This window comes from Sorex fumeus, unplaced genomic scaffold (genome assembly GCF_029834395.1).
Source record: "Sorex fumeus unplaced genomic scaffold, SorFum_2.1 ptg000051l, whole genome shotgun sequence".
Taxonomy (NCBI): domain Eukaryota; kingdom Metazoa; phylum Chordata; class Mammalia; order Eulipotyphla; family Soricidae; genus Sorex; species Sorex fumeus.
In genome coordinates this window covers 23682028-23706859 of record NW_026606108.1, presented here as the reverse complement: position 1 = coordinate 23706859, position 24832 = coordinate 23682028, and the positions used below count along the sequence as shown (strand labels likewise).

General features: G+C 38.0%; 1 protein-coding gene across 6 annotated transcripts in view; it reads right to left on the bottom strand.

The window, feature by feature from the left end:
• CSNK1G3 (casein kinase 1 gamma 3) overlaps nucleotides 1–24832 on the bottom strand; it is a 126247-nt gene that overhangs the window by 40697 nt on the left and 60718 nt on the right. For all 6 annotated transcript variants that reach the window (XM_056124319.1, XM_056124322.1, XM_056124321.1 and 3 more), the window contains exons 5-6: nucleotides 15073–15221; nucleotides 13699–13933 (exon numbers count right to left, since the gene is read on the bottom strand). In XM_056124319.1, the coding sequence (XP_055980294.1) occupies nucleotides 13699–13933; nucleotides 15073–15221 (384 nt within the window). The remainder of the gene's footprint in view (nucleotides 1–13698; nucleotides 13934–15072; nucleotides 15222–24832) is intronic.

The following is a 24832-nucleotide window of genomic DNA, read 5'->3' as shown; positions in this document are numbered from 1 at the left end:
ATTTGTGAGGCATTGGTTCAATTCCCATCCCAGGGCTGGCCCCTCCCCCAAATTATTACACAAAGAAAGAAAAACTATTTTATTTTATATGGGACTCAGCAGTGCTTAGGATTTGCTTCTCTAAACTCAGGGATCACTCTTGGCAGGCTTGGTGCCTAAGATCAAGCTACATGCAATGCAAGCACCTCACTTGCTGTATTATCTCTGTGGCCTCCAAAGAGAAACTTTTTTTAAAAATAATTTTACATATAATCAAACAATGTAAAGGTAACCAATTAATAAATTTAGAAAACACACCATAGTACTGTCACAATTAAGAAGTATTTTCAACACTCCGAAAAATTTCCTTAGACCTATTGCCTGATATTTACTTCTTTGGGTTTCAAACACCCATCCATGCCTTTTGGTTTGGGTTTGATGGCCATAGCTAGTGGTGCGCAAGGCTTACTCCTGGCTTGATGCTCTGGTATTACTCCCAGTCAGGGAACCATATGGGATGCCAGGGATCCAACCCAAGTTGGTCATGTGCAAGGGAATGTCCCTACCCACTGTTATCTTTACAGCCCCCAAACCCCCTTTTTATGTAGCTCAGTACTAAATCTGATCTCTTATAGATTCATGTAACTCATTTGTGTCGATTATTTTGTTCGGTATATTTTCAAAACTCCTTCATATTGTAGTGTGCATTAGTCACTTGTCACTTTTTACTGCCCTGAGCACCACCAGATGAGCCGTGCCCGACCAAAATAAAAAAAAGGGGAGTAGGGGAATGGAGGGAGGTAAAAACTCTCATCAGGAGCCAAGGAAACTGCACAGGAGACAGGGTGCTTGCCTTGCACGCAGCCCACTTGAGCTCCATGCCCATCACCACATACAGTCCACTGAGCACCACCAGGAGTGATTCCCTGAGCACAGAGCCAGGAGTAAGCCCTGAGCACCACCAGGTGGGACCCTAAAACCAACTAAAAAAAGCAACACTTCATCAAAGAATGACTTCACTCTGATGAAAGACAAAGGAAAACCCTACTGTTAATATAATTTTTATGTAGTGAAAGATGCCCATAATAATATCAGGAACAAAACAAAGATGTACACTGTCACATTTTCTATTGAAAATGCTCACTGCAAAATAGGAAATAACACAATTCTCAAGGTAGAAAAGGAATAAAACTACTTTTTGAAATAGCAATCTAACTGTAAAAAATCCCATATACAGGGGTCTGGAGCAATATACACTGTACGGTTTTTGTCTTGCAGACAGCCAACCCAGGTTCAATCCCCGCCATCCCATATGGTTCCCCGAGCACCGTCAGAGTTAATTCCTGAGTGCAGAGCCAGGAGTAAATACTGAGCATCATGTGACCCAAAGAGGAAGAAAGGAAAGAAGGATAGAAGAAAGGAAGAAAGGGAAGGAGGGAGGAAGGGAGGGCGGGAGGGAAGGAGGGTGGGAGGGAAGGAGGAGAAAGGAAGGAGAAAGAGCCTATGTACACAAAATATAAAAGCTATCAGAACTAGTGAGTTTTAAAACTACAATATCAAATGAAAATAACTAATTTATTTCTAAACTACCAATGAACAAATTGAATTCCAGTTAAAAATTTTAAACACCATTTAGAGCATTAAAACACAAGAAATGTATGGAATAAATTTAAGAATACACGCCAAGACCTTTATTATTAGCAGTACAATTTAAAAGACAAAATTATATACATGCTGATCCCTACAATAGAGTTTTTCGTTAAAAGAGAGACTGTCAGGAGAGAAGGCAATTTCCCTCTGAATTCAATTCAAGAGGATTCTAGTTTCTACACCACCAGCCAAGCTCTGGTAATAATCTGATCCCACCTAAATGATTTTCTGGAAATAGTATTACTCTCAAACCTACACGGAACTAAAAATTCAAGTAACTAGTAAAATTACCCTACTACTGAAACTAGGCTGAAATGTACCGTGAACTCTTAATTCCCTTTCTTGTATTCTTTTGCCAACTGACAAGTCTAGAAGTAAATTGGACAACGTAGTTAAGAACAGAAGTCATGGGAAAGGTTTTCTCTTTGAAGCACAGTAACTAAAGATTACCTCCAGACCTCCTGAATAGTTCTGGAAGGGGGGAGGGGGGAATTGCCCAAGGTAATTCAGCCCATGTTAAAGCCTGTTCACATATTTTTAAGTACTTAACTACAAAGGCCTGTTTGAAAATGACTGTTTTCCTCTAAGTCAAACATCCTTATTACAGGAACCTTTGCTTTGAGCAACTAAAAAAATTAGAAACTGAAAATGTGCTTTGTAACAGGTATTATTAAAAATCCTTTTAAGGGGGTTAGAGAGACAGTACACAGGTCCAGTGTTTGCCTCTCACACTGCTGATCTGAGTTCAATCCCCAGCACCCCAAATGGTCCCCTGAGTCCTATCAGGAGTGATCCCTGAAATCAGAGTCAAGTGTTAAGCCCTGGGCACTGCCAGGTGTGGCCTCTCAAAAAATATGTATGTATTTAAATAGATTACCACATTTTGAGATTTTTGTAAATTAAAATTTTGCTCTATAATAGAACATGTGTAATGAAACACAACTAATACATATTAAGAACATTACTGGTCTGTATTCCAAATATTACCAACTGAACTTTGATAAGGGAGCAAAATAATTCAATGGAGCAAAAATAAGCCTGTCAACAAGTGGTACTGTAACAAGTGAACATCTGCATGCTAATAAATCTAGACACAAACCCTAGATCCAAAATAGAACTTCAAGTGGATTGTAAATACCTAAGTTTCAAATATGAACTACAAAATTCCTAGGAGAAAATACAGATAAACTTGGGCTTGGTGATAACTTTTTAGATAGACAGTATCTTTGGCAATACCTTGGCAGGGGGGAAAACCCACTGCTAAGATGGTTATCATGAAGTTAAAAACTTCTGCTCTGTGAAATAAATCATCAAGAGGGAAAAAGACAAAACACACTGGGAAAAAGTATTTGCAAAAGACATATCTCATAGGGGCAGGAAGAAAACTCACAGAGGAAGAGGACATGCCTTGCACATACTAGGCCCCAAGCTATACCTCAGGCACACATGCCCTGGAGTTCCACATAAGTGTGGAACACAAGGAGCAACAATGAACTCTCAGGTCCCTCTGGCCAGACAAAATATCTGGATATTTTCCTGAGGCCATCTGAGTAATATTTGGGAGAGCCGCCTCAAAAAAAAATACATCTCATAGAGGATTATTTTCTGAAGTACATAAATAGCTCTTAAAAGCAACTGTCACTGTCCTCCCGTTGTTCATTGATTTGCTCGAGCGGGCCAGTAACGTCTCCATTGTGAGACTTCTTACTGTGTTTGGCATATTGAATACGTTACGGGTAGCTTGCCAGGTTTTGCCGTGCAGGCGCAATACTCTAGTAGCTTGATGGGCTCTCCAAGAGGGGCGGAGGAATCGAACCCCGCTCGGCTGGGCCAGCAGTGTGCAAGCCAAAATGATTTTAAAAAGGAACATAGTTCTCAATAGACACCATACCAAAGCCACACAAATGACAAGCAGATGAAAAGAGGTGGCAATTTATCAGAAAACATACATTAAAACAAGACAGCACTAGATTCCTATTAGAGTGGCCAAAGTCTGTGCCACTAACAACTCAAGATGCTGGAGAAGATATGAAGCAACCAGAACTCACATAACTTGTTGATGGTAACGTAAAACCAATTTTCACACAGACAATTTGGAAAATAGTTTGGTGCTTTCATACAAAACTGGAGATACTCTTAAATATAAGCCACCGAGTCATGCTCCTTGGTATTAACCCAAAGGAGTTAAAAACAACTCCATACAAAAACCTCCACACATATTCTGGCAGCTTTATTCATACTTTTTAAAACTTGGAGTAACCAGGTTGTCCTTCAGTAGGCAGATGGTTAAACTAGTACATTCTGAAAACTGAACATATTTAGCAACAACCAAAAAACATTTGATTTTTTAAAAGACTCTGAGGAACCTTAAACGCATATTATTAAGTTAAAGAAATTAAACTAAAAGATTATATATTGTCTGATTCTAAAATTACATTTGTAAGAGGCAAATCTGTCTATGGAGACATTAAAAAGACCTGAGGCAGCCAGGAAAGGAAGAAAAGAAAAATAAGCAATACTGTAACACTGAGGGAAGTGAAACTACTCTGTATGATATAATTAGTTATTATATGCCATTAGTGGGTAGGGCGTTTGCCTTGCACGCAGCCAACATGGCCGACCCGAGTTCGATTCCTCCACCCCTCTCGGAGAGCCCGGCAAGCTGCCGAAAGTATCTCGCCCGTGCGGCAGAGCCTGGCAAGCTCCCTATGAAGTATTCGATATGCCAAACACAGTAACAACAATGTCTCCAATGGAGACGTTACTGGGCCCGCTCGAGCAAATCAACGAACAACGGGAGGGCCTTTATTAATTTGTTCAATGCACAGAATTTATACTACTAAAAGTGAACTTAAAATGAACTATGGCCTCTAGCTGATAATGATGCATCAACAAACAGATACTATAATTCTGATAAATGTACCCTCTTGATGGGTATGTCAATAATGGGATAGACTATGCGTGTATTAGAAGGGATTAGACAGGAGAATCTACATCTTGTACTGAATTTTCTTATGGATTTATACCTATTCTAAACAATAACATCTGCTAGTATACAAATTAAACTATTTTTTAAACTATTTAGATAAAAGTAAGTATCTTTACAGTCTCCAACTTACTCTGATAGTCTATAACACCAAGAAAATACTTATGTTCATTATACTATTAAAGAAAGCAAAAAAATATTCATTTTTGAATTAAAAATTGTAATTACAAACTATAAACACATATTTTGTTTTTTGTTTTAGTTTTTGGGCCACACCTGGCTGTGCTCAGGAATTACTCCTAGCTCTATACTGAGAAATCATTCCTGGTGGCCTTGGAAGACCATAAGGGGAGCCCAGGATTGAACTCAGGTTGCCACAGCCCGTCACCTGTAAGACAAATGCCCTATTCACTACACTGTCACTTGGGTCCCTATAAACATTTTAAACAGTTAAAAAGTTATTTAAAGAGCAAATCTCAAGAGGTTGGACAATTAACCTAGAAATTTATGAATCATGTGATATCAGAGAATGACTGAAATTATTTTTGCAAAAATAAAATTCTGTAATTATTTTCTACTCAGAAATCTTACCACTTAGAGGCTTGAAATAAGCAACTGTGAGCTTATTTCCTAGTTGCTTTACTCATAATATTCAATAATTTTTAATTTTATTTTATTCTTTTTTTTTTTGCTTTTTGGGTCACACCCAGCGATGCAGAGGGGTTATTCGTGGTTCATGCACTCAGGAATTACTCCTGGCTATGCTTGGGGGACCATATGGGATGCTGGAAATAGAACCCGGGTCAGTCCGCGTGCAAGGCAAATGCCCTACCCCCTGTGCTATCATTCCAGCCCCTCAGTAATTTTTTAAAAGACAACATTTTAAGGCAACATGTCAAAAACTATAGTTGTTACTTATTTTCAAATAACCTCAACAAAAGAATGCATAAGACGAGCACTGGGATGGCGACATAGGACAGGGGTTAAGCTTCTTCACACGTGGTCAGCCCTGGTTCTACATAGTCCCACTTCAGTGATCCCTGAAGCCCTGAGCAAAGCCTGGTGTGACCAAAAATCAAAAAATAAATAAATAACAGCTACATAGTACTCCATTGTGTAGATGTACCAAAGTTTCTTTAACCAGTCATCTGTTCTTGGGCACTCAGGTTTTTTCCAGATTCTAGCTATTATAAACAGTGCTACAATGAACACACAAGTGCAGATGTCACTTCGACTATACTTTTTTGCCTCTCTGGGATATATTCCCAGGAGTGGTATTGCTGAAGTCATGAAATTTATATAAAAGTGGTACTACATGGAAAGTACCATGCTAAGCAAAATGAGTCAGAAGAGAGGGATAGACATAGAAAGATTGCATTCATCTGGGAAACATAAAGTAGCAAAATAGGAGATTAATACCCAAGAATAGCCAAGATAAGTACCAGGAGGTTTACTCCATGGCTTGGAGGCCAGACACACACGCTAAGGGAAAAGGCAGCTCAGATAGAGAAGGGAGCACCAAATAAAGGGTGTTGGGAGGATGGGAGATGCGTGCTGAAAGTAGACTATAGACCAAACATGACTGCCACTCAATGCCTCTTTTGTAAACCTCAGCACCCAAAAGGAGAGAGAGAACAAAAGGGAATGCCCAGTCACAGAGGCAGGGTGGGATGATGGGGGGGTTGGGGGGGAAACTGGGATCAGTGGTGGTGGAGAATGGGCACTGGTGGAGGGATGGGTGTTCGATCATTGTATAACTAAACCCAAGCACAAAAAGTTGTATGTCTACAACTGTACCTCATGGTGTTTCACTAATAAAATAAATAAATAGGGGGTATGGTGCTGCCAGCAGGTCAATCTGTACCTGTGAGGTGAGTGCATCAGTAGCCTCATGGCGCCTTCAGACTTCCAGATACCCCAAAATTGCTGCTGTGCCTTTGGCCTGACCCCAAAAACTTGGGGCAAAGTTTACCAAGAAAGTAAACAGCCAAAAGTTAGGTATGTGGGAAACACACCCACAAACCACCTCCGGCTCAGCTATATAATTGAAGGCAAGGCCTCTCTGGTTCCTGATTGAACTGCTTAATGGCCATGATCCCACAGACTCAGAAACGAATCTTGGAAACCAGCAGCTTTAGGTAGAAATGCATCCGGTCCCTGCAGTTACCGGCGCTGGGCCAGCCCGAGTAGGAATAGGTTTCGTGCCTTGGCTGGTTCCCCCTACCAGCCCAGTGGCCGCCATCCTTCAGAGGCCACTGGATAGTCAGGTTTGGGCCCCCAGTGACGAGACACACAGGGCCTCACGGGATGGGGGTTGGAGCCGGGCTTGTCCTCCCCACCCCAACGAGACCCCAAGTCATCGCCCACGAATGGCCTCTCTGGCTCCTGATCCAGCTGCTTAATGGCCATGATCCCAGAGACTCAGAAACAAATCTCAAAACCCAGTGGCTTTTGGCAGAAATGCGTCCGGACCCCACAATATGTTACTGTCGCCGGGCCACCCCAGGGAGAAAAGGGTGTCGTCACTCCACCTGCTCCATCTTAGCGGCTCGGTGGCTGTCATCCTTCAGAGGCCATTGGACAGTCAGGCTTGGGCCCGCGGTGACGAAACTTGCTGGGCTTCACGGGATGGGAGGGGAGCCGGGCCTGTCCTCCCCTCCCCAATGAGACCCCAAGTCATCGCCCACGAATGGCCTCTCTGGCTCCTGATTAAGCTGCTTAATGGCCTGGATACCAGAGACTCAGAAACAAATCTCAAAACCCAGTGGCTTTTGGCAGTAATCCCTCCATATTTAAGTGTTAAAATTTCGAAATTTCAAAATCACATGACTCTACTGCAGCCACGCAACATCATATGTTATTCATAACCAGCAATAGAACACAAATTGTCTATTGTTGCCTTTTCAGCAGATCTGAGTGTTGGGGTAAAATCTCAAATAATAATGGCGGGTCTGGTGTCAAAATATCGAATGTGATCAAAGTAGAGAGAGAGTAATGTGGAAATCATCTGCCCCACAGGTGGGGGGGAGGGTGTGGGATGGGGGTATACTAGGGTTTTTGGTGGTGGAGAATGGGCACTGGTTAAGGTACGGGTGTTTCATTGTATAACCGAGACTTAGACCCAAAAGCTTTGTAACTGCTCTCACAGTGATTCAATAAATAAAATTATAAAAAATGAAAAAAAAAGTAAGGTGGAGTTCATGCACAATTCAATCAGCTAGTCAGTGGCTGAATAAATAGCAGTACTCCTACAAAAAATAAATAAATAACTAGGAAGAGGTGACGTAAAGAAAAATTTTTAAATGAGGCTGACAAGGGTTTTTAAAAATAATAAAAAGATACTTGACCAGGCACAATTAATAATAATAATTCAACATGACGGTACTGAAGAAAGCTTCCACTAAAGCTGGCCAAAGAAATCTACTCATCATATAGACTTAAAATTTTATCTCGATAATATAAAGTAACAGAATGGGAGTCAAACACCCGAGAATAGTTGAGGTAAGTACCAGGAGGTCTGCTCCACGGCTTGGAAGCCGGCAGCACATGCTGGGGGAAAAGGCAGCTCAGAGAAAGAAGGGAATACCAAGTAAAAAATGTTTGGAGGACTCACTCGGGATGCGAGATGCATGCTGAAAGTAGACTATAGACCGAACTATAGCTACTCAATGCCCTGCCACAGAGGTGTGTGTGTGTGTTTTTTGGGGGGGTGGGGGGGGAGCGCGGCGGCTACCTGGGATCATTGGTGGTGGAGAGCGGGCACTGGTGGAGGGATGGGTACTAGATTATTGTATAATTGAAACCCAAGCACGAAAGTTTGTAAGTCTACAACCTCATGATGTTTCACTAATTAAAAAAAAATTATCTCGATGACTTCCACAGGTATGAGAAAGGCATATAAGTGAATTATCACATCTGTCTCCTACAAATGAATCTCCTACATAAATCCACAATACTTTAATCCACTTACTTTAATGCACGGAAATAAAGATACTAAATTCTACAGTTAGATCTTACACTATTTCTCCATACTGTTATATTAGGAATTTTCTTTTAAATTCTAACACTGCATCCATCTGCACAACGAAAACATTCTTAAAAACCTGTAGTATCCCTCAGACCAAATTCTCTATTTTGAAAAGTTCATGCAAATCTGAAGTCCTTGATTGCAGAAAAATGAACTGATAAATGACAAGGATTTAAATGTCATTAGCAAGGTCCAGGAAGAGGGAGGTTGAAATTATATAAACATAAACTAAAATCACTAAAAGGTTAAGTAGTCACTGCTTTTCTCCTTTATCTGTCTGCTCACAAACTTTTGTAATTAAAAATACTACTTAAATAGTCTATGTTAACAGTCATCTAAAACTTAAGAGTTCAACACTTTTACTCTTCAACAGTAAAACTCTCATACTTTTTTGTTCAAACAGGAATTCACTTGGCCTAGAAAAACTAATTTTCTCTCAATTAATATTACCCATCTATTCCAAAGGTTTATTTCAAAATAGAAGCAAGGCTTTCATAAAAAGTAAGAAAGTAAGAATGCTCTTGTTCTTGCAGTACTTATCATGTAATTTTTTGTTTCTATCCATGAAATCACCTGTAAAGGTGATTAGAGCCTGCCCCAAAAGCCTCCATCTCTCTCGGAGAGCCCAGCAAGCTACCAAGAGTATCCCACCCGCATGGCAGAGACTGGCAAGCTACCCGTGGCGTACTCGATAATGCCAAAAACAGTAACAATGATGGTCCTCATTCCCCTGACCCTGAAAAAGCCCCCAATATGACATCAGGCTACACTAGCACGTGAGAGGGATGAATGGAGACGATACTGGCACCCGCTCAAGTAAATTGATGAACAAGGGAGTGATAGTGATAGTGATACCATGAAAAATGTGAGCAAGATACTTCAATGGTCAAACATTATTTCACAAGCTCTGCAGGCTTTTCTTAACACAGACAAACATGAGACTCACTTTGCCATTTCTACAAATAGAATGCTATTATACTTACCATTGTTTCAATAAAAAGCATTAGGCCATAAGGAAGTAGTAACTTCAGTTCCATAATAAATTGGTATGAGCCTTTGTTAGTTATTTAAAATATTTCCTAACAATTATCCTTACATGAAATTTCTCAGATACTGGTCATAAAATTACAAAATTTATTATTAATGGAAGACATAATCCCGAAAGTTGTATTTCTACCCAATCATTTTATTTTTCATTGGTTTGGTTTTGATGTGACACTGAAGGGTGCTCAGGGCTTACTGGTGGCTCCACACTCAGGAATCACTCTTGCAGGTGTGCGGGGACCATATGGGATGCCAGAAATTGAACCCTGGTGGCCATGTATAAGGCAAACACCCTACTTGCTGTACTACTGCTCCAGCCCCAACTCAATCTCAAGGAAGTTTGTTCTTGAAATCTACTCCCTCCAAATATCTACATACAACTATCTTTTACAATTATACATTTTTGAAATTTAACTTTCTTAAAGAAAGCCAAATATGCTTCTTGTACTTAAGACATCAAAAAAAAAAAAACCCACCTGCCTAATAACAGGTTTGTCAAGGAAGATGCCAAGTATTTTTAGTTCTTATTGAGAAACAAAAGATACAGGAAGTTCACAGCAGTAAGTCTGGGGAGAACAGTTGGGGGGGAAAAAAGCTTAAGACCAGTAACTGGAGTAGGATTAGGACAAACTTTGAATTATATGTTGTAAGATACATTTAATCAGTGATAATAACTACTGGTTTATATTCTTATCTATTCTCCCTTGGAATTAGATGTCAGGATATTATCTAAAAGCAGGAAACAAAGTTCAATTTCCTCTGATATGAAACAGATTGTGCCTTAAGAATGAACTATTATAAACAACTTAGAACTAGACACACAAATTTTAACAGGAAAGAATACTGTATCACATAAAGAACCCAAATCCCTGTATTACAGATTTAAGAAATGAAAAAGATGAATCCAACATGGTAGAAGAAACCATAACAAAAATGTCTTCATCACATGAAGATAAAGATTAGAATACGAGTTGTGGTTGTTAAAATATGCTGTTACATTTTTAGGTTGTTTTTTTCCTTTTTTTTGTTTTTGCAGGGGGAGTGATTTTTTTTTTTTTGGTTTTTGTTTTGCTTTGTTTTGTTTTTTTTGGTTCACACCTGGTAGGAGTTACTCCTGACTCTGCACTCAGGAATTATTCCAGGTGGTGCTCAAGACAGGTCATAGACCAAAAAAAAAAAAAAAAAAATGATAATAATAATAATAATTCAGAGTATACATTTAACAAGAATTTATATCCAGAATATACAAAGATTGTCCATAAATGAGCAATATAATGATGCTTACTTCATAAGATGATATAATTATCTATAAGAACACAAAACAGTGATAAAATCATTACCTGGGGAAATAAAATACTACCACATATTCTCTAGAATTCCAGAATAAGGACTTACAACACAAAATATTGTCAAGAATGTGACAAAAACACAATTCTGATATGGAAATAACATGATATCAGTGCTTTAAGGAACTGACTTTCCCAAGACATTAAACAATATCTGCCAATCACACAATAATTCCAATCTAGATATTCCCCTCAAAGAACTGAAGTATATGTCCACTAAAAAAATATGTCAGAAAGCCATGATTTTCTTCCTAATAGAAAAGAATTGCTAATAATCAAAATGTTCAACACTAGAATGCCTTAAAAATTAACAAAGTACTACATTCTGGATACACATGGACAAATCCTGCAACTAGCATACTAACAATAGCAGATAAATAATATAGTGGATAGGTCATTTGCATTGCACACAACCAACCGAGGTTCGATCCTTGACATCCCATATAGTTCTCCAAGCACCACCAGGAATAATTATTGAGCAAAGAGAGTCGAGAGTCAGGAGTAAATCCTGAGCACTGAAGGGTTGACCCCCCCCACCCCAAAGAAAATAAGTCAGATAATTTGTTTATATTGACCAGAAATAGAATCAGCAAATTAATCAAATCTACAAGTATAAAAATCAGATCCTTTTGGAAAAGGCAGGAATTTCAGAAAGAGCAAGAAGGAAGTCACTAGATGATGACAGAGTTTGAAATCTTGATGAGACTGTGCCTTAACGTAACTAAATACACTGGTCAACACATTATAAACTCAAATATGTACTTTTCTTAGTATTTTGCCTCAATTTAAAAATAACCAGTAAAATAGAGTAAAATTCTAGTAAGTTTGGTTCTTACAAAATATTATAAGTTGGCAATTCTGAAACAACATTCTGAATATCCTAGGTTCGAATAGTGGGAGACAGATTTCTCACTTTTGGCAAAGTGACATATAAATACAAAAAACAGAAGGAAATTACAAATATATGATGAGGAATACTTCTTGGTGCTACACTGAATGAGAAATATTAGCATAAACTCATGGTTTTGAATGGATACAAATATATAATATATGCCAATATATGTATAGGTATATTTCCATGTGTTTATATACTCAATAGGTTTACAGATATTCTTCCTCTTTTCTCTTCCTTCACTTCCTAATTCTGTTGCAGAATGGAATAATAAAATGCTAGTAGCATATCTGCTGTCCAAAGGTTTCTACATGCCAGTAATCAATAAAAGGACCTAAACTTTCCTAGACAAGTGTTGGTTTCTAGACCAAAACAAAGAAAACATAAAGATGAGCCTGGGAAAACTTACTATACCAGTCAAATAAAGCCTCTTTAAAAATTAGGAGAGCGTCCTTGGTGGTGGAAAATGGGCACTGGTGGAGGGATGGGTATTTGATCATGGTATGACCGAAATCCAAGCACAAAAATTTGTAAGTCGACAACTGTACCTCATGGTGTTTCACTAATAAAAATTAAAAAAAAAAAAAAATTAGGAGAGCGTGTCAAAAGGAAAGAGTCAACTTGCTGACGTAATTGTCACTGTCACTGTCCTCCTGTTGTTCATCGATTTGCTCCAGCGGGCCAAGTAACGTCTCCATTGTGACACTTGTTACTGTGTTTAGCATATCGAATACATCACGGGTAGCTTGCCAGGCTTTGCCATGCGGGTGATATACTTTCGGTACCTTGCCAGGCTCTCCGAGAGGGGCGGAGGAATCGAACTCGAGTCGGCCATGCTGGCTGAGTGCAAGACAAACGCCCTGCCCGCTGTGCTATCGCTCCAGCCCGCAGACATAATTAGTGGTCAAATCTTGGACTATTTCAATACCAAAATAAAGATAATAATAATACACATAATACACCCAACAAGGTAAGAATTCCTAAGTTCACAATGACATAAAAGTCAGTAAAATGAAGGAAAGGAAAGCTTATTAATAGATAAAATATGGACTGAGCTAGAAAATCATCAACAAATGCTAAATATGGTGAATATAAGAAGAAGAGCACAATTACATGATCTCCAAGATCTATAGTTACAAAGTACTTTTTTAATTACAATGTGAGCATAAGAAAAAAATTTGAGTGGGGCCACATCTGGTGATATTCATGTGTTACGCCTGGCTCTGCACACAGGAACTACTCCTGGCGGTGCTCAGGCAAACATGTGGGATGACAGGGAATAAATGTGGGTCAGCCTCATGCAAGGCAAATACCCTACCCGCTAGTTCAAAGTAAAGAGAGCCACTTTAAATATAGCAGAGAGGTTATTTTCTTGGGTAGTCATATCACAGAGCAATTCTCAAATCTAATGTTCAAACACAATAAATTCAATTCAAAGTATTACTTCATGTTTTCTTACTCAAATGCATCACTCTAACTGTTGGTTTCTAGACCAAAACAAAGAAAACATACAGATGAGCCTTGGAAAACTTACTATACCAGTCAAATAAAGCCTCTTTAAAAATTAGGAGTGTGTGTGTACAAATACAGTGAATAAAAATATCTGTCATTCTTTTACTTAAGAACAACTTTCAAAATTACTAAGTAAAAGTAATTTCTATGTAAATATGACCCCCCAAAAAACCCCACAAACAAGTAAAGGTAACTTGAAAAGAACTAAAAATGAGGACTGTTACTGAATTCAAACTTTCATATCTGCAAAGGATAGACTTACCTTTTCCTAAATGTGTGTTTATGCTCATGTATCTTGCTGTTCCTGTAAGGCTCTTGTGTTCTCTGTATGGTATGTGTTTCTTTGTCTCTGGATCAATATATTCCTTTGCCAAACCAAAATCTATAATATGAATAACTTGCTGGGTTTTATTTCCTGGTCGTCCTATTAAAAAGTTCTCAGGTTTTACATCTCTGTATATCAAATTCTTTGAATGGACATATTCCATGCGAGAAATCTTAATTCAAAAGAAAAAAGATAAATTTTCTTTCAAGCTTCCACTTGTATAAAAAAGTCAGAAATTTCATAATTTAAAGAAAAGATGAAAAAAAGACTCAAATTGTTTCAATCCTTCAATATATGAAAAATAAAATGGACATAACATAATAGGCCTAAATCTTTTCAAAAGTTTATCCGGTTATGACTGAGCAATAACTATTAGCTTTAACTATAACTAAATGAAACAGAATAAATTCTTTACGAATCAGTAGTCTGATTCAATAAACACTATCAGATGCTTCTACCCAACAAAACTAAAAACTTTACTAGTTTAAATATTAAAACCTAAAGTATAAACAAATTCCTAATTTTCTATCTTATTAGTTATATTCTAATACTCTGTATTATATTCTAACATAATTATATCATTAGAATATTATAACTTTTAACTAATGTTAAGAACATTTTTCATATCACAGAGCAGTCCCAAAATTCAGTTTTAAAATGGATACATATTATTTAATAGCTAATAGTTGGTGCAACTAGCCCTGCATTTCCACACACTTGAACTGTTTAACACATTATAAAATATCTCCGCACAAGAAGTTTCAAGTGCATTGGTGTATTTCGATAAGAAAGGTTTTCAGAAGCATAATGACTTCACAAATCAATGGATAGAAACAATCTTGAGACTTCTGCAGCACACTGCTATTGGTACACTTTGACCCTTCCTTAAAGCCATTCTCTTGGTTTCCCCATTAGTTCTCTGACATTTAAGTAATTTATGACTTTCATTGTTTTCTTTTCTAAGTTATTAGAATTTATTACTAAGACTAAAAACCTACTTCTGATCATTTTCACTTTCTCTATATTCATTTTGTACATGAAAAACAGTGCTGGAAACAATTCTCAAACTGGACATTGTTAGTGCGGTGAGATGTTAAATATTCCTTGCAAATAAAATACAGTAATTTTGAAGTGATATGCATATTAAGTTATATGCAACTTATAAAGACAACAACATGAAAACAAGCTATATCACTACTAGGCTGAACGCTCTTGAAGACTTCTCACCAAACTGTAAACATTTAATATAAATTTGATATGAACAAACCATTCAACTATTCAAACAACTTCAAAAAATCTTGTTTTACTTACCAATTGAATAGCTATCATGAGAACAGTTTTAAGAGAAAATGTTCTGTCACATAAGTCAAACAAGTCTTCCAAACTAGGTCCCAGCAGTTCCAGCACCATAGCATTGTATTTACCACAAGGGCCAAAATAGTAAACTTGAGGTATACCATCTGTGGGGAAAGAAAAGGGTTTTTTTATTTGTTTGCTTTTCTGGGGGCGGGGTGGGGGGGTCAGGTAATAAGATATCTAACTTTTCTTCATAGAAAAATCAGTAAACTTTTTAAATGATAGTATTACTTAATGGCCTGGAGCAACAGCATAGCGGGTAGGGTATTTGCCTTGCACGCAGTCGACCTGGGTTCGATTCCTCCAACCCTCCTGGAGAGCCGGGCAAGCTACCGAGAGTATTCCACCTGAATGGCAAAGCCTGGCAAGCTACCCATGACATATTCGATATGCCCAAAACCATAACAACAAGTCTCACAATAAAGATGTTACTGGTCTCACAATAAAGATGTTACTGGTGCCCGCTTGAGCAAATCGATGAACAACGGGAGGACAGTGCTACAGTGCAGTGCTACAGTATTACTTAATACAGTGCTATATGATATTGGTAGACAAATTTACTATATCTTACCACCATCAAAATTTACACGGTTCTCTACCACTACATCTCTTTATTATTTCTAGTCCAGTTTTCATCTCCCCACCCTATTCCCTCACTCGACCCCTCACTGCTTAGTAACTGGTTCTGTAATCCAAGGCCAGTGGTTTGTCATTGTTCAGTGTTGTCTATTCACTTGTGGAAGTCATTATCTTCCACAAGTGAGTGAGATCATCTGGTTTTTGTCCCTCACCTCTAACTTATTTCACCTAATTCAATACCCTCCAGTTCCATCCACATTGCAGCAAAGTGCATGATTTCATCTTTCTTACAGCTGCACAGTATTCCACTGTGTAAATAGATCACAATTTCTTACCAGTTCAATTGTTAGGTATTTGGGTTGTCTCCATATCCGAGGGCTATTATACTAAGCATTGCATCAAACAGGGGTGCGCAATCTTTTCAAATTAGTAGAGGGGTTGTTTGTTTGGGGGTTAAATCTCAAGAATAGCACCCATATTTTTACTTTTTCCATGGAAGAGTAACATTAAAGATCAGAACAATAGTGCAGCTGGTAGGTGCACGCAGGCAGCCCTAGTTCAATCCCCAGAACCACATCTGATCACTTAAGCACTTCCAGGAGTGAACCCTGAGTGCAGAGGTAGGAGTAAGCCCTGAGGACAGCAGGGGATACCTCCATCACCCCAAAAAGTTAGACAGTAAAATTCTCATGACCTAGAGCCCTTCCTCACTGTACCTTCTCTTAGATATTCAATGTACCCTAGTTATCCTACTTAGACAAATACTGAAACTACCATTCTAAACAGTGGCTCTTGTTGAGCTCTACTCCCTCCATCACAGACAGGACTAGACATTGTAGTCTTTTTCTCATGGCCTAGAGAAAAGCTTGGCATAGGGAAAAATAATTATCAAGCAAAGGACTCACTGCTACCCTCAATAATCCTACAGGTGGTATACCTCAAACCACTCTAGTGTAGATTAAAGAGTCCCATCCTCCAGTATATACACTCCCTACTATCCCTAAGTGTGCGTAAAATTCTCAGATATCAATCTTGTAATAAAGCTGTTAGAGGCTGAAAGTGATATTCATGTGGTCCTAATGGTAGTAGAAATTAACCAAACCATACCCTGGGAAGAGTGCTAGAAGTAACACAGCCAGCCTTGCAGGCAGCAGGCTGCAGGATACAACTTCCCACACCATCCACCTATTACAGTGGCATCTACATAATCCCAAGGGTCAGAGCAAAGTGCCACCACAGTAAGCATCACAATCCTGGTCCACAAATTACAACAATATTTTTATTTCAGTCTGGCAAGACCCTCAACAGAGGACCCAGCTAAGCCATGTTCAGATTCTGACTCATGGAAATTGGAATAAGTTTCTTATTCTATTAATTCTAAATTGTTTCTTTTGGTTGGAATGTTTTTAGTTTTCCTTTTTAAAAATTTTAATTTTTAAAAGTTCTTTCCAAAACATTAAAACTTTCCCATTATTTTGAAGATTGTCTGGGTAATAGAATTTTGTATTTACCTTACTATTTTGAATATTACTACAGGAACAAAATACAGAAAACACTGAACTAGAAGTCAAGAAAACTAGTTTTTTTTGTTGTTGTATTTTGTTTTTGGGGCATACCCAGTGGTGCTCAAGAAACTATGTATGCCAGGGATCAAAGCCAGGGATCCTTCAGGCAAAACATGGACACCAAAGCTTCTAATCATTTCCCTGCTCCAAATCAGCTTTCTTAATTAACTACTCAACACTGCATCAAATAGGCTTCAGTTTGCATATCTACCATATTAGCAGTCAAGTTAAGATCAGTTTCCTTAAATGTGAATCTAAGACACATTCTACACACCTCCTTCTACACACCTCCCGCCCTACACTCACAACATCCCCTTGTCACTGAAAATCACACTCTTAAGTGAGCCACACTACCAGAGCAACTCTATAAATGTGTCATATTTACTTCTCTCCCTGAGCAAAAGCAGGGGGAAAAGGTTCGAAACAGTGTCAAAAAGCAAGCCTGCTAAAATTTATTTCAACTCTGAAATACTACTAGTGAAGAGAGTACAAATTAAAAGCATGGATCAGCACAATGTCTTTAAAATTACTAATAACATGCATATCCCCCATCTCTAAACCACTGAAAGTTGTTCATACTTATGGTCTCAATTTAGCAATCTCTAACTCCTTATACTGTAGGTCACAAGGAAACCAGATCATCAAGTTTGTAAGACTATATATAGAATGTAAAAATAAACAAGTTCTGCAGTCTTCAATAATAGAACTGTCAAAAGGCCTTTCTACTTCCTTCTTAGCCATCATCTTTACTACAAATAGGTGAAGTCGTGAAATAATTTGTGATAAGGTAGAAATAAACTCTAGTTTATTGAACAGCTGATTTTTTTCCAAATGTTTTCAAAGATTTCCAAAACTGGAAAATCATTTAAGGAATGTCCTAATTATTTTGATAAGTGCTTATTGAAAGTCCATGGTCTCCTTATGGAACTGAGTTAGAAATGGATCTTGGTGTGAACAAAACATGAACAAGATGATTTATTCCAGAAATGCAAGTTTGGGTTAACATTATAAAACACGCACAGACACAACACACACACAAACACACACACACACACACACACACACACACATTCAAGTAAAACTGGAACTTTCAAAATTTATATATGCTAAGAGCTTCCTAATATTTAACCAAAAACATTTTTTTTGGTGAAATTGTGGTACTGTATTTTAGTGTTAACATATGAAATATCTGTATAACAGTAAATTAATATTTCCCAAGTTACTAATTCATATATGTATAATTTCATAACAGGTAACTAATCTTTACAAAGTGCAATGTTTTAATGAGAAAATCATGAAAGTTTCATGTGGCTAACTACTTTGTATGGGAACCTATAAAATTTAGTTATGGGGGTCACTCCAGTGAGCTACGCAATGACAGGAATCAAAACCAAGACCTCAAAAATGGAAGGCTTTATGCTGTACTGCATTAGCCACATTTCCAACCCTCAAAAGATACTGTCATTTTTGGTTTTTGTTTTTTTTTGGTTTGGGGAGAGTTTTGTTTTTTGAGCCACACCCAGAGGTGATCGGGGGTTATTCCTGGCTGTACAGTCAAGAATTATTCCTAATGGTGCTTGGGAGACAATACTGGATGCCCTTCACGCTTTACTATCTATCTGGCCCCCAAAATACTGTCTTTTTAACCTTCTTTTGTATGTCTTTTCTTTTTTACCTAATTTTAACTAAGGATATTCATTCTTATTTTAAAAATTAACTACTCAAGGTTGACTTCGATTTAATTGTGGATTAAAACTTGATTGGTGAGAGCAAGAACTGGTGCATTTTTGAGGGAAATTTATTCTATCCTTTTCAAAGTAAAAGTATTCATGCAATGATGTTGCAATCTTTGTAATAATAAAAAATGTGTTAAGAATAAAAAACTGGGAAGTAAAAACAAATTCTATATTAAGATAGACATTTGATAGGTATCTAACTAACTATCACACCTAATTAGCCAAATGAAGTCATAATGGTCAGATGCAGTAAGATATAACCTTTAGCCACTTTTGTGGATGAACTGTGATGATTATTTACATCAATTTCTTATATCTCTTATAATTCTGATACAGCTGACATGATTTATAACTATGATGCATAACTCTTAAAAATGCTTTCAACGAGTTATTAAAAAACAAAAACAGAACACTAGAGGAAAAACAAGAATGCTAACAGAGGGGCTGAAGCAATAGTGCATTGGGTAGGGCAATGCCTTGCATGCAGCAGACTCAGGTTAGATTCCCAGCATCCCATATGGTCCCCTGAGCACCACCAGGAGTAATTCCTGAGTGCAAAGCCAGGAGTAACCCCCCTGCATTGCCAGGTGTGACCCAAAAAGAAAAGGAAAAAAAATGCTAACAGAGATTGCTAGGACTAGTGATTGCCACTTACACTTTTTAATCTTTTAGTAGGGGATGCTCAGAAGGTACTAGGCCCCTTTGTGGATTCTCAGCCAACTGGTCATTGGTTCTGTGCAAAATCCCTAAGGAGGTGAGAGGTGATGCTGCTGGAGCCTGGGATAGCTCAGCCACCCAATGCACCCAGAGACACTACACAGGAATTTCAGGGCACCTCTAGTTTTGCACATGCCAGGTATGTGCCCTAACCAATGTGGTGTATCTCCTGGTACCCTTATTTTTTTATCTATTAAACTTATCCAAAGTATCATGAAGAACACAATTTTTGTAATCAGGAATAAAATACACTTTTCAAAAAGTCTTCTTGAACTCAAAGAAAAAGATTGGAAAATATCTAGACCACATTTATTTAATCCATGTATTAACTGTTAATCGAACGAGTATTTCTCCAACAGTCTCTAAAATGATCTGAAGTCATAAGCCTTACTTCAAATGGCATTAGCTATTACCAAAATGGAGATCCAAGAAATAAGGAATACTCTCTAGACTTTGTTTGCCCTACTTATATTTGATTTCTTTTCCCACCACAGCTCTATTTTAAGGAACAAATACATAATAAAAAACCCTATTTATTCTACTTTATTGTGAGCTTTTCTAATGGTTATCATTCAAAAATGTCTACCCATGTCCTGCCATCCAATGCCAACCTTTGTTTTGAACCAATCTTCAAGTCTTTTCAAACTATCCTTATTAATAAGCAAGACCCACAATGTATTATTATTTGCACATAGTGCAGAAAAGATACACAAAAGTAAATCTGCTCTGTATTTCTTACAAATCAACTAATCATAGGAGGGGAATTAAGGTGTTCCTAACATATATAGTAAATCAATCTTGATATAGTTAAAAAAAATCAGTAAAGAAACAGAAGAGACCCAATTTTTCCAAGTTTTTCTTAATGACTGCTAAATGTCTCAAATTGATGCATTCCTACATCATACAAGATGGTTAAATTCCATAAACAGCACTATGCTGCACTGAATAAATTATAGACATTTGCTTTTCAATATGAATGAAAATACTTCAACTTTATAATTCAACATAATTTTCTCCTACGATATGACTCAGCATAATCTTTGTGGGAAAAAACGGTAATTCTAAATTCTTTGAGATAGTGTTTTATGCAGCAATCAAATGCAGAAACTTCATGGATTACTATTAATGTATTTCAACACAAATTTTGTCAATAACGTACAGAATCAGGAATTACTTATTTTTATATTGCTTTGTTTTTTGGGTTACATTCAGCTGTGATCAGGGTTTACTCTTTGTTCTGTGCCCAGGAATCACCCCTAGCAGTGCTTAGGGGACCATATATGGTACCAAGGATTGAACCAGGGCCAGCCACATGCAAAGCAAGTGCCTTACCTCCTATACTATCTCCCCAAGCCTAAGACATAACCATTTTTTAAAACTGAAGAATGTAAATACAGTAAAGGTAAAACTAAAATTTCATTTTCCAGGACAAGCCTGAACAGTTTTATAACAATGAGCAAACAAATTAAATATTATTTGAGTTAGAAAAAATTACAACTGACAGAAGCTGTGGCCATACCTAAGTAAACAAACAAAAAACAAACACTGTCCTCCCGTTGTTCATCAATTTGCTCGAGCGGGCCCAGTAGCATCTCCATCGTGAGACTTGTTGTTACTGTTTTTGGCATATTGAATATATATCGAATATCGTCAAGGGTAGTTTGCCAGGCGTTGCCGTGCGGGCGAGATACTCTCAGTAGCTAGCCGGGCTCTCTGAGAGGGGCAGAGGAATCGAACCCGGATTGGCCAGGCTGGCTGCGCGCAAGGAAAACGCCCTACCCTCTGTGCTATCGCTCCGCCCTACCTAAGTAAAACTGAAACAAAATAATGACATAGATAGATTCTGGAAATGGGAAACATAGAGGAAAAAGAATAACGAAAGTATTAAGTACTAGGGTGTGTGTGTGTGTGTGTGTGTGTGTGTGTGTGTGTGTGTGTGTGTGTGTTCGTTCTCACTCAACAGCCACTTTATTGAAAGGGGGACAAGCCGACGCCCTCCTTCCTTACCTCCATGGGCCTGGCAGCATGGTCTCAGGCTAGGGCACTCATTGCATCCTACAGTTCCCAACCTTTCTCTCCCTCTTCTCTTTCCTCTCCTCTCCTTTCCTCTCTCCCTCCCTTCCCCCACCTTGGGTCACTCCCAGCTATGCTCAGGGGTTACTCCAGGCTCTGCTCTCTGGAATTACTCCTGACAGAGCACAGGAGACCACATGGGATGCCAGGGATTGAACCTGGGTCGGCCGTGTGCAAGGCTCTATCCGCTGTACTATTGCTCCAGCCCCTCTCACTGTGTCTCTTGATCAAATCATCTGGTTAATAAATTATAAGAGTGCAAATCTAACTTAGAAGCAAAAAGCAAGCTTTCAGATTTATTCTCACACACAGTGAATATTCAACTATAAACCAATGCTCCACCCAACTCCAACTGTTCTAAAATTATTTTTAAGACTACTATAAAAAGGGCTGGAGCGATAGCACAGCGAGTAAGGCATTTGTCGGCCCAGGTTCGATTCCTCCACCCCTCTCGGAAAGCCCGGCAAGCTACAGAGAGTATCTCGCCCCCACGGCAAAGCCTGGCAAGCTGCCCATGACATATTCGATATGCCAAACCCAGTAAGAAGTGTCACAATGGAGATGTTACTGGGCCCACTCAAGCAAATCGATGGACAACAGGAGGACAGGGCTACGGTGCTATAAAAAGTCATCTATTGTGATTTTGTAAAAGCTAGTTCTGATAATTTCCAACATCATTAATTTTCAGGGATGTATGCCCCCCTAGTTTTCAAGAGAATTTTTTTTCCCTCAACCAAAGGTCCAGAATGAATGGAGTAGGAGTTAGAAGAAAGAGCATGCCAGTTGAAAATATGACCTCGTTTCTTACTTTCCCAAAATTAATTTTACTAAACACTTTGTATCATATTTCAGCCTTACCTTTAAGTGATAAAACAATTTATAAAACCATTTAAGTCACAGAACAACAACTGAAGATCTAACATTCAAAGACTGCTCAGTACTATAAAGGAGTGAAGTGCTTCAATTATTTTATAGATGGAAAACATAAGTAACATACATATGTTACAATAATAACTTAAAGGTGGACAATATAAGTAAAGTATATGATTTAAAATGTATCAAGTTTCACTTGACTGTTCATATAATAAACAGAAATGATTATACACATTAACATACTTATTAGAAAACTTAAGTCTCTTAAAACTTTAAGACCAGCTAAAATCTGGGGGCCAGAGAGACAGTACACTGCCTTGCACATGGTTGACCCAGGTTCAATTTCGCCCACCAAATGTACCACAAGTGATCCCTGAGTATAGAGCTAGGAGTAAGTAAGGAGTAAATGCTGTATTCCTAGCTCAGCAGTTCTCACTGTGTGTTCTAAAGGTATGTGGAGGAAGAACTGAGTGGCCTATGTTAGAGATGTGAAAAATGTTTACAAAAATATTAATATGTCATTTACTTTTTTTACTCTCATTCTCTCACAATATTTGAACTTTTCAGAGGCTAATTAATATGTGATACCCTAATGGGCTGAATTCAGAAATATGAGAATCTAGCTGTATTCTACCAAGTCACATATTAAAGAGATCAGCAAATAATGTAAAACAAGCCACTTTATTTACAGTTTTCTTAATTTGGAATAGTTACTTTAAAATATAATATTCGATTTTTAAACCCTTACAAAATATCTTTATATTTTCAGGAGCAATAGCACAGTGGGTAGGGAGTTCGCCTTGCACAAGGCCAACTAGAGTTCGACTCCTCCACCCCTCTCAGAGAGCCCAGCAAGCTACCGAGTATCCCGCCCGCACAGTGAAGCCTAGCAAGCTCCTGGTGACATATTCGATATGCCAAAAACAGTAATAACAAGTCTCACAATGGAGCCATTACTGGTGCCTGCTCGAGCAAACGATGAACAACGGGAGGATAGTGCTACAGTGCTCGTATGGCAGCTGTCAAGAGCCAACTACAAAACCTATTATTAGACATCCTAAAGAAATTGAGAATCTTTGATATGAATAAACAGGTGTAATAGTTTTGGACTTGGTAACAGTCCTTTCATTAAAATACTACAGTACAAATCATCAATATAGTTCTAAAGGTACAATATATGCTTAACATGTACAAGGCCGGGACATCTTATTATCTCATTCCTACTTTGGAAAAATGGCAGACTACCGAATGTAACCTGCCCACACGGCAGAGTCTGGCGAACTCCCCGTGGCGTACCCAATATGCCAAATACCAGTAACAATGATGGGTCTCATTCTCCTAACTCTGAAAGAGCCTTGAATATGGCACTTTTTTTAAAAATCTCAGGGCTAGGACGAAGGAGACGTTACTGGGGCCTGCTCGAGGCAATTGACGAATAACAGGATGGTCGTGATCGTGATGTACAAGGCCCTAGGTTCTATGCCAGCACCAAAAAGGGTCCCTCAAACACTGCTGAATTTTAAAAAATTAGTGTCAGAGAGACAGCACAGGTGCTAAAGCACCCGATGATCATGTTGCTGACCCCAGTCATGTGGCACCATTTACAGTTTCCAGAGCACCATAAAGTATGAGGAGCAAGCTCTGAGCACAGCCAGCATGGCCCAAAAACCAAAAATATTAATTTTTAAATTATAATGAAAAAATATCACAACACCTACATTTAGTAGTAAGTTTCTACCAATTAACTCCAGAAAACAGAAGCAAATCCATCACACATAAAAAAAAGCAATGTTTTTCCAAGATACTTCTGTTTATACACTAAAAGTTTAAGGAAATTTCAAAGAATATTAAAAAATATTAACTACAAACAAAAAGTTATTCTTGATTTTCTCATACTGAATAGTATACAAATATCATATGATGTTTAATAAGAATATGTTACATATTCCAATATTCAGGATGTTACCCTCTTTGGGCTGTAATAAATAAAAGTGAATTCTCTTCTGTATTATTTCTACCCCAGATTGAAAGCTTACAAATTTTTTTACAATATTCTACCTTTTATCCTTTAAAAAATAAGTTCTTATCCTTTTTTTTAACCAATGGCATGCTTTCCCATTACTTAATTATATTTATATTAAAAGTAGGAAAACTGTTATATCATCACATTAA